This window comes from Blennius ocellaris (genome assembly GCF_963422515.1).
Source record: "Blennius ocellaris genome assembly, chromosome: 1".
Taxonomy (NCBI): domain Eukaryota; kingdom Metazoa; phylum Chordata; class Actinopteri; order Blenniiformes; family Blenniidae; genus Blennius; species Blennius ocellaris.
This window is the reverse complement of record NC_137650.1, coordinates 2,457,141-2,472,857: the sequence shown is the minus strand read 5'-3', so window position 1 is coordinate 2,472,857 and position 15,717 is coordinate 2,457,141. Positions and strand designations below refer to the sequence as shown.

At 41.4% G+C, this 15,717-nt stretch overlaps 1 protein-coding gene across 1 annotated transcript in view; it reads left to right on the top strand.

Annotated features, from left to right (window-relative positions):
- Positions 1 to 15,717, top strand: part of LOC308132332 (protein kinase C-binding protein NELL1-like) — a 446,993-nt gene that overhangs the window by 178,491 nt on the left and 252,785 nt on the right. Inside the window, 1 exon segment of the mRNA XM_080499395.1 lies at positions 6,518 to 6,646. Coding sequence (XP_080355521.1) covers positions 6,518 to 6,646 — 129 coding nt within the window.

The window sequence follows — 15,717 nt, the reverse complement described above, 5'->3', positions numbered from 1 at the left end:
TTTTGCACCACTTTCAGCTGCCTTAACATCTGCTGTATGATTATTACATCCGCTTCTTTGTGGCAAGTCTTGAGATCTTCTCTATGGAAGACAAGGCCATCCTCAATTGTAACTGGTACAGAGTCAGTAGACGTAATGACCAGACTGTGTTCATTTGGCTCATCCTGTACCTTCTGGATCAAATTCTGACATGTCAGATCTATGACCTACAAATGTTAGTAGCATTGTGAGAGAGTGCGTGGAAAGGAGCCCATTCTGTGATCAAATCTGTGCACCGAAATTGTCAGAATCTGAGGCCAGTTTGCCACAACCGGCCCGCAAGATTCTTCCAATTCAGCCAAACCGCCAAGCAAATGGTAAAAACGCAAAAGAGAATCTTCCAACCCAAATTTCTAGAGAGTAGCGGACACAACACAGCACTGAGACCCGAGCTGAGATATTTGTGACGCTGCCATGAAAGCCTTAAAGTCACGCCGTGACGGTGACTTTGGAAAAACATGCATAATGCAACAGCTGTAGGAGAAGTTTTCTCGACTTTTCACTGTATTTTGCACTAGAAGGATTCATTAAAATTGGCTTTATGTTCATTTTGTATTAATTTTGGCTAGTGATTTTATTTGTGAAAACATGGACATGTTCATATAATATACTCTGCACCACAACAACAATCTTTTAAAGTTTAAATTTAAAGGTTATTGTGGCACTATTTGACCAGCCCGGCACACTCAACATGCAATCAAAGCCCCGGTATAAATTGTCCTTTAAATGACATTCTTTGCAAAAATTACTGTTAAGAAATAAAACTTCAGGATTATATGGGTAATTGCTCACTTATGTTTACTTAATGCCTCAGCTTGACTTCTTTTTGCAGTGGGACGAATGTGCCTGATCACAGCGACTTTTCCAAACACAGATGGTTGCAGGTGTATTTTGAAAAGCGAGAAAACAACGACTTTGCGTGTGAATTTAGCCGGGACATTTGTACGTCAGTGCTACCTTGTGCGGGTTGTAAAGAAAGAATAAGACACATGTAGAGAAGAGAGGGGAGGAGAGGAAATGTGTACCGTTCAGGAGAAAAGAGAGAAAAAGAAAAGTATTTGGCAAAGAGAGGACTTTATGCAGTAAGAAGAGGCAATTAAAGATTAGAGTCTCAGTGCTTCCTTCCTTCTGCTTCTTTGTCTCACACACACACACACACACACACACACACACACACACACACACACACACACACACACACACACACACACACACACACACACACACACACACACACACACACACACACACACACACACACACACAACATATACAAACTGTTCTGTGCTGGACGGAGGAAGAAAAATGCAGACGTTGCTCTCTCCTGTGTAATGGCTCCCTGGGCGCCGGCGCCTCTCAAGGCGTTTATGTGCAGCCAATCTGTCACTCATTACAAGGCATGATGGGATACCTCAGCCAATACCTATCGAACAGGAGTCAATTACCTCTCATTGTCAGTAATTCTCAGGCAATCTGTCGTACCTGCAGATACATTTTTCAGCATGTTCTAAGTCTTGTTTGGATTGGCTCTAACGGTCTGATATAAACACACGAAAACATTGTTTCCTCCTTTGTACTTGATAAGAAAATAATCTGGAGCCTCAAAAAATACTAAACCTTCAGAAAAATACCAGAAATGTAGTTTATGAGACCTTTATCAAAGTGAAAAAAAAACCCAACTAAGAATCAAATCAGATGAAACTATGTTTCCTTGAAATACTATCAGAATATCTACTATATTGTAAAGTAGTTTTGAAAGTAGGCTCATTATCTTTGAATAAAATTAACTAAAAGCAATGTATTAAAAGTTTCCAGCATCTAAACTTCATATTGAAAATATCACAGCCAAAAGACTATAATATACACTGCTAACTGAACAAACTAGATTATGAGGCATTAAAAACTTAAATTCAATAATCCCTAACATTTTACGTTTTTTTGTATTCCATTTGCTCATTTTCATCAATTACCAAATCATACTGATCAGTCAGTAGTGAAAGAAAAATTGAACAGATGGGATTTGCTCCAGTTCTCCATGACATTGAATTGTACAAAGTGGTATTCATTTGCTATTTGTTCTTGGAATTATCAGGTTTCATCTTGACCCTGAGTGTGGGCAGCCCAGGTTCAAATCCCTGCAGCAGGAAACTCATCTGGGATGAAAACAAGCCAAATCGATGGTTGAAGTTGTAAAAACAAATCAACACTTTTATATGATGTATTTGTCAGCTCATTAAACTTTTGGCACACAACTTCACCTGTGACTGTCAGTCAGAAATTATACAGCAAAAGTAACAAGAACAAGCTAAAAGCTGTGGGGTGTACAGTGACCTCAACATACAAGTCAAATGGTAGTGGAGCATCCAGTCAACATTGTAGAAAGCCAGAACTGGTGGTAAATTACTTTTATTGCCGTCCGTGTCATCAACCAACGCAAGAGCTGGGTGTAACAACAAATAAACAATAATTACAATAACATTTTGACCGTTACACAGCTATTACATCGGTTAGCATTCCAAATTACACTTTTATGATAAACATTTCAATTAGATCAAATAATATTTCTCAGTAACATAAACCTTGTTCTCCAATTGACTGAAGCTAAACTTTAAAGTTGTAAACGTTTTCCGTGACCTTTTCCGTTTGTAACCGTGAACCTTTTCTTTCATCTTTTTCTCCGTTCATCAAGCATTTTCGTTACCGAACTTCCGGTTGCTATGGTTACCAAAATAAAAGCTCAATGCCATAAAATAAAACTTCATACCGTAGCTATAATGTAAATAGTGCAAAACTACTCTGTTGGTCTTTACAGGTAGGACAGTCTTACCTGAATACCTGAATTCTTCCCCTGAAGCATGTTTTTAATCTTAAAGACCGCTAAAGGGAAGCTGACAGTGAAATGAAGGCTCTGTTTACATGATAAGATTTTCAAGTGAAAACGCAAAAACGTGTGTTGTGTTTTGGGGTTCACTTTAAGTGGGATTATTGCTCGGAGCCACTGAAAACTCATCTTTTCTAAAAATGCTCCTCCATGTGAACGAAGAAAATGTAACTTTTCTGAGACGCCGCAACTACACATGTGGTAAATACTAACAATGTGTCCACATTATCTTGGGACTTGGTAGTTTTGACAGTCACCGCGATAACAATCCAACTCGGTTCCTATGAATATCCGCGTGCTCGCCATCGTTCATGTTTACAGGGTGTTGTTCTCTGTACATGTGTGTCTGGTTTTGCCACAAAAGCAAACAACACTGCAACTCACGGCCCCAATGACACTGACATTGTTTTCACAGTTTCTGCTGTTACTGTGTAAATACAAAATGGAGTAAATAAGGTCTAATACGGTAAATAGACTCGTATAACATTGATGGTGTGTTTTACCACTTCATCAGTTATACATACACTCACAGACCAGTAGTGATGGCTGCTCACACATTCTGATGTCCAAAACTCGATGTTACACGGTAAAACATGATAAAATGTGAAGCGCACTTTAGATGCCAAAGTATTGAAGGTGTACAATACTGTGTGGGCTGGCAGTATAGGAAAATAAAAATGTTTGGCACCATGTTGAAACGGGGTTTAAGAACCTGTTTGGTAGCAGTTAAATATTGAACACAAACAGAACAGATCAATAATCATAACAGTCGATGCTGCATTGCAAAATTCTGACCTTCTGACTGGACCGCGGTTATCGCTGTCTATCTCTGTCTATCGCTGTCTATCGCTGTCTATCGCTGTCTATCTCTGTCTATCGCTGTCTATCTCTGTCTATCGCTGTCTATCACTGTCTATCTCTGTCTATCGCTGTCTATCGCTGTCTATCTCTGTCTATCGCTGTCTATCGCTGTCTATCGCTGTCTATCTCTGTCCATCGCTATCGCTGTCTATCGCTGTCTATCGCTGTCTATCGCTGTCTATCGCTGTCTATCGCTGTCTATCGCTGTCTATCTCTGTCCATCGCTATCGCTGTCTATCGCTGTCTATCGCTGTCTATCGCTGTCTATCGCTGTCTATCGCTGTCTATCTCTGTCTATCTCTGTCTATCGCTGTCTATCGCTGTCTATCGCTGTCTATCTCTGTCTATCGCTGTCTATCGCTGTCTATCTCTGTCTATCGCTGTCTATCGCTGTCTATCTCTGTCTATCGCTGTCTATCGCTGTCTATCGCTGTCTATCGCTGTCTATCGCTGTCTATCTCTGTCTATCGCTGGCTATCGCTGTCTATCGCTGTCTATCTCTGTCTATCGCTGTCTATCGCTGTCTATCGCTGTCTATCGCTGTCTATCGCTGTCTATCTCTGTCTATCGCTGTCTATCGCTGTCTATCGCTGTCTATCGCTGTCTATCTCTGTCCATCGCTATCGCTGTCTATCGCTGTCTATCGCTGTCTATCGCTGTCTATCTCTGTCTATCGCTGTCTATCGCTGTCTATCGCTGTCTATCTCTGTCTATCGCTGTCTATCGCTGTCTATCTCTGTCTATCTCTGTCTATCTCTGTCTATCGCTGTCTATCTCTGTCCATCGCTATCGCTGTCTATCGCTGTCTATCGCTGTCTATCTCTGTCCATCGCTATCGCTGTCTATCGCTGTCTATCGCTGTCTATCGCTGTCTATCGCTGTCTATCGCTGTCTATCTCTGTCTATCGCTGTCTATCGCTGTCTATCGCTGTCTATCGCTGTCTATCTCTGTCCATCGCTATCGCTGTCTATCGCTGTCTATCGCTGTCTATCGCTGTCTATCTCTGTCTATCGCTGTCTATCGCTGTCTATCGCTGTCTATCTCTGTCTATCGCTGTCTATCGCTGTCTATCTCTGTCTATCTCTGTCTATCTCTGTCTATCGCTGTCTATCTCTGTCCATCGCTATCGCTGTCTATCGCTGTCTATCGCTGTCTATCGCTGTCTATCTCTGTCCATCGCTATCGCTGTCTATCGCTGTCTATCGCTGTCTATCGCTGTCTATCGCTGTCTATCGCTGTCTATCTCTGTCCATCGCTATCGCTGTCTATATCTGTCTATCTCTGTCTATCGCTGTCTATCGCTGTCTATCGCTGTCTATCTCTGTCTATCTCTGTCTATCTCTGTCTATCTCCGTCTATCTCTGTCTATCTCTGTCTATCTCTGTCTATCTCTGTCTATCTCTGTCTATCTCTGTCTATCTCCGTCTATCGCTGTCTATCGCTGTCTATCTCTGTCTATCGCTGTCTATCTCTGTCTATCGCTGTCTATCTCTGTCTATCGCTGTCTATCGCTGTCTATCTCTGTCTATCGCTGTCTATCTCTGTCTATCGCTGTCTATCGCTGTCTATCGCTGTCTATCGCTATCGCTGTCTATCTCTGTCTATCGCTGTCTATCTCTGTCTATCGCTATCGCTGTTTATCGCTATCGCTGTCTATCGCTGTCTATCGCTATATATCGCTGTCTATCGCTGTCTATCGCTGTCTATCTATGTCTATCGCTGTCTATCGCTGTCTATCTCTGTCTATCGCTATCTCTGTCTATCGCTATCGCTGTCTATCGCTATCGCTGTCTATCGCTCTCTATCGCTGTCTATCGCTGTCTATCTCTGTCTATCGCTGTCTATCGCTGTCTATCTCTGTCTATCGCTGTCTATCGCTGTCTATCTCTGTCTATCGCTGTCTATCGCTGTCTATCTCTGTCTATCGCTGTCTATCTCTGTCTATCGCTATCGCTGTTTATCGCTATCGCTGTCTATCGCTGTCTATCGCTATCGCTGTCTATCGCTGTCTATCGCTGTCTATCGCTGTCTATCTCTGTCTATCGCTATCTCTCGCTCGCTATCTCTATCGCTGTCTATCGCTGTCTATCGCTATCGCTGTCTATCGCTGTCTATCGCTGTCTATCTCTGTCTATCGCTATCGCTATCTCTCGCTCGCTATCTCTATCGCTGTCTATCGCTATCGCTGTCTATCTCTGTCTATCGCTGTCTATCGCTGTCTATCTCTGTCTATCGCTGTCTATCTCTGTCTATCTCTGTCTATCGCTGTCTATCGCTGTCTATCTCTTGAGAAAACAAGTTTGGTTTCAACTGCTGGAGTTTTACGCTGGATGTGGAGGGTCCTGCTCAGCGACCCACAGCGACGAGTTGTCAGCCAGATTTGAACCAGAGAACTTTCTAATCATCAGCTTGTATCTGCTGAAGATGCTTTTTTTAAATGAATTATGCAGAAGAGGAACCTGAAAAACAAACTGTTTTATGCTGACAGATTGTACACTTTTGTGCAGTTTTCAGTATTTGGTCCTGCATCAGATTTACCGCAGTTGTAAATTTATATATCAGGCTCCCCGTCGTCCACAGTACAGCAGTAGACCGCCACGATATTACTCTTTTGTGCTCGCCTGTACTTTTATCGGTGCATGAGCTCTGCAAGCACATCTGCGTGTCCGTACACAACTTTCTCCTCCGTCTTGAGTGGGCAAATTTTAAGGCTTTCCTTTGCTTCTCTCTTTCAGGTTACGACTTCTGTGCAGAGGGACTCATTTGTGGAGAAAACTCGGAGTGTAAAAACAGGAATACTAAAGCAGAGTGTGAATGCAAGAGCGGCTATGCCTCCATCCATGGGGATTCTACTTACTGCGAAGGTAAGGACTACTACTGCGCTTTCACCCCGGCTCAGGGTGAGCTGTAGCTGTTGTGCTCCGCTCGCATCATCAGTTAGCGCCGAATGCTAAAGCCAGTGCGGATGGCGGTGGTTGGGAGTGTTTATGAAAGCTGTCAGTGGAAGCTTCGATGGGACGATGCGGACTTCCTGTTTGGAAGAAGATGCATGAATTCCCGTTAAGTGCAGACGGGAAAGGTTGTGGTGGAATTTATTGTTTGATGAAATCTGCAGGTTCAGTGTATTCATCAGACTCCTTCTCAATCTCATTTTAACTGAATTAGTAATGATGTATGGGTTCAGTTCTTCAAATAATCCTTCTGTTTGCTCTTTGACCTCATCTTTCATGCTTCATGAATCGTCTGAAATGAGCAGCAGGGTTTTTGTTTCTTCTTTCTTCATGTTTACAGCTGCAGGATCTTGACAGTGACAAAATCGAATAAAAAAATAATTGTATGGAGTAAAATATGTGTCACCATGCCATAATGTTGGATTACCTATTTATAGCAAGTTAAACGTTTTTGGCAAGTTGTTGCACAGAGATGTTTTAGAGCATCGGACTGTGAAGGCGATGTCCCGAGGCGAGACATCATTTGTCTTCAGCCGGCTGGCAGATGCATGGACATATCAGAGTCATTTGAAAGTTTTGCATATATTTTGGGGATTTCGTTTTCCTTTGGAAAAGCTGTATCATATATTTTAGTGATAAGACTGTTTTTTTTTTGTTTTTTTCAAGGATACTTTGGCTATTTGCCAGCTTCAGGTCTGATGTTAGATTAATTTACCATACACAATGTGGTTTACAAAGGCTGGAATCTTCCAAGTTTGGACTTTTCTAGGGAAAATATTATTTATCTGCTTCTTTTCCAAGTTTTGGTATTGAACACACCATCTCGCTATGTGAATCATGTGTAAAGAGATCTGTTGGAACATATAAAAACTAACTAAAGTTGCTCACATTTCCCCATTTCTTGTGAAAAACAAATGCGATGAATTTTGTCATTTGATACCTGTGAAATGATTTTCTCCATCCTAGAAAGTCCTACAAACCTGCAGCATGTTGTTTTGTCTGCAGCGAAGGAGCTGGATGGCAGGTGTTTTGAAACGGATGCAGAGCAAATGCAGATTTAACCAAAATCCTGATGAAAGATTAATATGTTTGATGGGGAGGACTGAACCCAGTCAGTCGTTAGCAGAAGTGTTGCTCTTATTGTGTTGAAAAGTGTTTCTTTACCTGCAGAAGAAGTTAATGTACAAGTTTTATCATAGTATGTGTTCACTTTTGAAGCTCTTGCTGTATTCACTTGATTTTGTTTGTTCTTGTTTTTTGTCCACAGTGTTTAACTTTTTGTCAGATCATCTTCTATGGCAGCAACACACACATAACCCTCAATGACATCCTCCTGTTTGAATGTTGTTTCTCTCACTTTTACCAGCAAAATGCAAACCCGCAGTCAGTTTTCGTGAGCTTTAAAGTGGGTAATTTTTGGGGAGGTCTTTGCAAATTGGGCCCTTACTGTGCATACTTGGCATTTCTTGTAAAAGGGATCAGACTTTTGATCCAGTTTGGTCATTTTCATGGATTTCCAGCCCCACTGGAAAAGCAATTTTGATGGGGACTCCATGATGAGGGGATTGTTGGCTGAGTAAAAGCCCCAATCTGTGGGTGCTGGAGGCCCAGATTACTTGTGATGGAGCTAATGGCCTTATTTGATTAAGAGTTTTGGGAGCGTTAATCTGTGGATTGAAGGATTTGCTCGATGCTTGGTGCAGTTGTCTTTGGGTCGGAGCCACAGCAGACAAGCTGGGAGCCGTTCTAGCCACCAGCCCTTCAGATCTGCATGGTAAAGAGGTTTACCCAGAGCTCCTCTCACAATCCTCAACAGTCCCACACCAGAAGAGACAGGGCTGGGAAATGCCGATTGTTAGATCAGCTATGTAAATCGTGGCACCACAGCTGTATTGGCTTTAGCTGCATCGTCCATCTTCTGGGGGGTTTTGCACCCATAAGGCAGCTCAAACCTCTATTGTAACTGGATTAGCAGGATCCAAATGTACACTATGGTGAGTTTCATTCACACCTTTGACTTATTTTGGATCAGGATGTTTTACACAGCAGACTCTTGTAGCCACATATTTTCTTTCGTTCATTTATTTAAATTCCACACAGAGTTCAGCGATCAGATGGCGCGTCGCTGATATCCGAGACGTTATTTTACTGTGCAAATTAAATTTCCCTCTTCTATCTCATGAACAGAGATTGTGTCTGGCTGTGCTTCTAAGCTGTCATCAAATGTGACCATTACAGTCTAATGAATCTTTTAATATGCAGCTGAATGCTTGACGATGAGATTATTTACTTGTAATCGGAGTGCTGTTTACAAAAGGAAGAGTGGATTTCAACAGAGCTCAATTTGAGCCTTAAATCTTGTATTCAGCCACCTTCTCTCTCGCTACCTAAATCTTCCTTAGCTTCCAGCATGTCCTTTCTCTTTCCAACTCGGCAAAATTTGCAATTGAACATTATTATATGTGGTTTTTCAATTGCAAGCCAAGTTTGTTCAGCTTCTATTCAAGTTGTAGACAAAGATATTTCAGTTTAAAGATTTCTTAATGAAAATGCGTAGGGGAATGACTCCTTTTTGCACATGCAGACACAAAATTACAAGGTAATTTGCAAACATGAAGTATGTAAATCATAGAGCTGAGTAGGTCAAATACCTCTAGCATAGAATTTGTTTCTAAATGAATAGAAGCTTTTTTTCATCATGGTTGACGAAGATAAACCTCTAATATGTTCTGTTTTTACAGGCTGCAAAAGCATCCATTATGGAAGGAGAGGTACATTTAATAAGTATAAAATCAACTTCTTTACTTTAATATAAGTAATAATTACAGGATTTGCAATGTTGTCGAGTACAAATTTAAACAGTAAAAAATATTGATGTATATGTTTTTAAGGTGCTGGTCGGTTTTCTTCATACACATGGATACACATGTGCATATACAAATTTAGATTTGAGTTATGATGCCATTTTATAGAGTGGATGCAGCAATGACTAAGGTCATGTAGGCTACATGTGTTATGTAATCAAAAACATCATACAATAACATGCTTGGCTTCCACATAAAACACTCTGAATTACACTTAAAAAATGTTTATGTCGAAATGACATTTGCCTCTGTCTTTCAGGTTATGACAGAAACATGAACAGAAACGGGAAGTCTAACTATTCAACTATTAATCATGTAACTTCATTACTTTTGCAAGAGACACCCTACAAGACAAAAAAAAAAAGGATCGAACCATCAGCATCTTTCATCCTTTCACTGTAAATTTGATTCATCCTCACAGAAATGAAAATAATAAAGGAAACCAGTTAGAACAATGTAAGGAGGCGAAAATAGAGATACTTTATGACCAAAAGACATTTTTATGACTTTTCACCCAATCAAATTTATTTGGATCTGCAAAGTATTTTAAAATGAAACATTGCTTACAAAATGCCGCTTTGATACACCTACAAAAGTTGTTGTTTTTATTTGTGTTACATATATTTTTAAAGTTTGAATTACAATAAAAGATGGTAGACATTTCATCAGATTTTCAGCTGTGATTTCTCCTTCTTTTTCAGCATTGTTTTGACAATTTTGACATCTTAACTGATTCAACCATTTTGGCTCTTTTTACATGCCGTTTTGCATGTTTATTTTATATTTTAAAGAATTTTTTTTCTATAAATTTCATTATTTCAGTTTGTTTAAACTGTTAGTCCCACTTTCTTGTGATTTTAGTTTAGTTTTTATTCCCATTTTAGACATTATAGACACCATTTAAAAGTGAACTGTCGGAGATGTTTATTGATGACGTCTTTAAGACATAATTTCCTTCAGTCTTTAAGATGTCTTCAGGGAGTCCAAATGAAAGGTTTTTGCTACGTCTTTCCTGGGCGTCATATAAACGTCCAAACAAGACGTGGATGACCAGGATGTCCAGGAAAGGCGTACAAACTTTCATTCCAGTCTCCGTGAAGATGTCTTAAAGACTGAAGGAAATGACGTCTTGAGGACGTCATCTGGACCACTTGTTGCTCACTGCGATGTTGTGTTGAGGAGGTTTTGAAGGGATCAGTGTATTTCCCTCCCCTCACTGATTGATGGTGGTGTGATGTTTGAGGTTAAACTGAGCGCAGGCTTCACTGGAGCAAATGTGGCAAATCCACACGCCTGGAAGTGGTGCTGGAATGGCTCAGAGCAGTGCAGCTTTAATCACATTAACAAATAATACACTTGACCCGTAATTCCTGAAAACAAACTATCGGGAAAGCGTTTATTACTAAAGATAATTTACATTTGCATAGTTTAACTTCAGTAAAAACAAAAAATAAAAGCTTTTTTCCTTCTGACAACAGCGTTTAATAAATCTGCAGAGTATTGCATTTGTCTGCAGCATGCATGGCACAAGCATGACGTGTTCAGCCAGAAAGAGAGTATGGTGAACATGTGAATATTCAAAACCATCTGCCAAATCCCCGAGACGGACAGGATATGCAGAATCTGCTTGCATGTAGAAAAACAAACATAGACGGACACTAATGATGGTGTGTGTTCCCCACTCACTCGTCTGCTGAGGCCTGTGTGTTTATTTATTCCATTAAAGATGAATTACTGCATATGGGCCGCCATCTTTCTAGACTGGAGACGAGAGTGGCGTTGACGGCGCCGCTCTGGGTTCGGTGAGACATCTGCTCCTCCCAACTCCAGCTTGGGAAGTGATTTCTAATCTGGGACAAATGCAGCGGTTGATGTTGATGGGTGTTGTCAACACTCGGTAACTGAATCGTTCGGCAACTTCAGGGCTTAGTGATGCACACGTGACGAGTGATGGGTGTTTCAGATTGATTTCCACTCCGTTCCAAACCCCTTTAGTATCACATGATCTGAAATTGCATAAACACATCGCTGCAGTGTTCTTGAGGTGTGAAGCATCTCATGTTACTATTTTTGAATGTATTTACTTCTGTGTCCTCCTGGAAAGCTGCATTTGAATTACATCACTTATGAAGAGGTACTTTTATATAGGTAATTCACTTGGCAATTATTAATTCATAATTGAGAGGGAGCAGCATGCCTGAAACAATTCACATCAAGATATTTTGAAAATAGACTTCAGTGACATGAAGGGGTGTTTTCAGAGGCTCATAATACTGGATCCAGCATCAATAAGTATTCAAGCCTGACCTTGAAGGAGCATCCATGCAAGTGTTTCTCAACGTGAATAAAGCCGAAAAACAAAGACTGCATGTCAGTCGTGCTCTGGATTTAAAGGTTTGCCCAGGCAAAAGTCGCCGATGTTGTCTGCTCTTGTTGCAAGTGTTTGTCGAGTACACTGTTTATATTTGCATGCAGTTATATAGCAATTTTGCCAAGTGAAAGTGCGCTGATATCTGTGTTTCTCAACCATTCTCAGTGTGGTGCAACCCGAGAGCTCAGAGAGCACAGGCATTCAACAATGGAAACTGTAGGAAGTTTGTCACTTTAGGCATGCAGCAAACAGAACGGATTGGGACGGATTGTTTTCCATCTTGGAATTGTCTCCTGATCCGCTCTGTTTGCACGCTGGGTGGACACAATGTGTTGGTCCAGCATCAGGCCCAGAGGGACCCTGTCCATAGCAATGACAATGAGACATTTCAGGTCTTGCCCTTGACAGTGTTGCCAAAGTTACCTTAAAAGGTAATCTGATTACTGATTACTTCTTTTAAAGGTAACTAAGTTAGATTACAAGTAACCTTTTAGTTGCTTTCAGCAGCTGCCGACAACACCCCCACTGTCTCAACATAAAAATGACAACCGGTTCCACCCAAAGCTCAGTTCTGAGCCCGGCCTCCTGCACCTGCTGGTACATATTTAACCTCTGTCATTCAGTCTTTGTTTTTATATCTGACTCATGGTTTTACTATCAGATTGTTAGTTTTACTGGTCTTCATTTACCTAGAGATGTTGTGGTCATCTGTTGTTGCACGATTTATCTCTTTATTTATTTTCACTGCCTGCTCTATGCAACCTTTTAACTCCCCCCACCCCATAGACAAGTAAAGTCTTACATTGGTTGATTAATTTAAAAAAAATAAAGGGGGGGGGGGGGTATTTCAATGTTAAGGTTTATTGATGAGGATGTTTGGTTCCAATTCTTTTGTGTTACTTGACGCACCATCAGAGTGGGTTGGCCTGTGATTGGCTGAGAGGGGAGAAGGGGGCGGGGCAGGTGAGCGCTGTGTGTGTCTGTGTGTCAATTCAGAAGAGAACTGAGGAGGTCGGTTCTGTTTAATAATAAAGCGGCTTTGCAGACAAGAAACTCGTCCTGCTGGATGCAAAATAGTAACAGACAGTGACTTGGAGAAGTAACTTTAATCTGATTACTGGTTTGGAAATAGTACCGCGTTAGATTACTGGTTACTGAAAAAAGTGGTCATATGAGTGTAGCGCACTGCTTATTAATGCCTTGCCGGCATCACTGGTCCTGAACTGCAGTGTGTTGATCCTGTGTGTTACTGGTGATCCAGGACTGCTCTGGACAGATTAATAGCTCAATGACCAATAGGAGCAAGGCACAAAGTCACATGACTGCAGAAGACTGAAAAGGGAGAAATCATGTGGCATAACTGCCGGCACAGAAAGCAACCTTTGAAGCAGTGGCGACGCCAGATATGATCATTTTGCGGGTGCTGAGTCTCATAGGGATGTTGCTGGGGAGTTTAAGGATCTCTAGTTTATTACTACTGTAACGCCGACAAAATGCACACCGCACCGCGCACGTGACAGTCGCGCACATACAGTAAAATCTGTTATTTAAAACAACATTACGCAACACAATACAAAAGATAATCATCCAGTGTGATAAAGATGAAAGGTTTACAAGCCTGCCACTTAGACACACAACTGAATGGAACCTTTAACGTGAGAATGTCACTGATGGAGCCTCAACAGCAGCAGGAAGCAAAACACACTGCAAGTTTTCATTTCAGCGATTGGCTGAATCACGTCACACTGCTTTTTAGTTAAAAACCAATACATGTTTTATTGGTGTAGTTATTAATTAACCAGGCAACAAATTATAATCTTCAGACCTCGAAAAACTTGAAATAAACCACTTTTTTTTTTAAAAAGTAAACATTTTTGGGGGTGCTATGGGGGTGCTTTGGCTATCCTCGGGGGACTTTTCACTTCCTGTGCATGGTTGCCATGTTTCTGAATCCATTAGTGTGCACTAACACAGAACCGACAACAGCTTAATGTCAGGATCCGTATAAATCAGACACCTGTGTTAAAACTTTAGTAACCACAGACATTTCCACCCCCTTCAAATTTAAATTTTTTTTTTCACCTTCTGAGTGTGCCACATTGCTTGATGCTGCTTCATTCAACATAATGATTTTCTTTTCTTTACAGACATTTTTGCTTATGGGATTACCATAGGTTTATTATCCTGAGCAGCTCTTATTGATTCTGTCAGTGATCTCCTTCGAGTCCTGGTACATCTCCTGTATTGGTTCAGCACACAGTAGCTGTTTTGCTGACGGCTGGTCAATCGTAGTCTTAAAGAAGAAATAAATCCTGTCTTCACCATCATTGCACACATTGTCTTGAAGCCACTGTGAATGAAGTCCCAAATAAATAAATATAAAGAAATGTGCCAGTGTTATAGTGTTGCTTATTGTGGAGTCAATGAAGAGGAAACAAGATGATTCCTTACTTCTTTCCTCAGTTCTGCCCGGGCCGTCCTCTCAAAATGGCCTATTGTTATGCCAGAGGCTGCTCAATATATCTTTTTCTCAGGTGGGTAAAATCCCAGCATGGGCGTAATGTTGGACTGAAGTGCACCTAGATGGGGGTTTATCATTCTTTCATCGAGTACATTCCGAGTTTTATTGAGTCCTTTTCTCCCTCGATGTGCCCAAATGATCTTCAGCTCCACGGGGCATTTTTCCACAGCCTCTCGAGTGTCCCTCCCTTCTCTCTCTTTCTTCTTTCGTGATTCAAATTAAAAGCACCAACACCACAATTTGTCCTTGAAAATGTGTGTCGCGGTGGGTCAGAGCAAGCTCATGAGACGCCCGAGTGTAGTCAAGTGTTCTCACATCTCCGGAGCTGAAGCCAATTTCCATAGAAATGATCTCAGGAGGGTGTTGTGGAAAATTCTCCCGCTGTTAAAATCTCTTGTGGGTCACTCGGCCCACATTAACAGCAACATCAGCTCTCACTGTGCACTGTCGGTCCCGTCGCTCAAATTTCTTTGTGAAGATGGACATGTTACAAAGATGTGTATCTGGCCCTCAAGTGCTCTAATTGGGCCTAATTGCCATGTATTTGATCAAGTGTGTGTTATGATTCCCTCTCTGCTTCAAAATCCTGTCAATCACTGGCTAGAGTTGCATTCTTCTGCAGTTTTATTTGGCCAGCATTAAAAATGCTCTCTCTCTCTCTCTCTCTCTCTCTCTCTCTCTCTCTCTCTCTCTACTGCGGGTAATGAGATTAGAGCCCAGTGTGGCCGACACATCAAACCTAACAGGGCTGTTTCTGTTTGTTCAGCTTGCTTTCATTTCGCTCCACAGCAGCCACGCTCCCCGGGTTCAGGGACCGACTCTCTGATGTGTCCCCTTAGCTAACAGGCTCTGGGGAGGCATTTTATGATGCCCCTGATCGTCAGTCAATCTCCACTGACACCACAGCAGATTTCCCCTCGTCTTTGCTCAATTCCTCTCTCTCTCTCTCTCTCTCTCTCTCTCTCTCTCTCTCTCTCGCTCTGTCCCTCGATATGCTGTGCCTTTGGTGGTAATACTGCCACAGTTCCTGCCTTAAACGTCTTTGTTGATGTGTTGCCATATTTTCAAGAGATATCTGGGTGGTGCAAAAGCCAGTAAATATGTGTTTAATGCACCATGTGGAATTTTACAGCAGATTTTGTTCACATATTTAACTGTTAGCACCCTGTGATGAAGGAGACAAACTGCCTGAGGAGAACAACGGACAGGTTTTCACTGAAACGGCCAA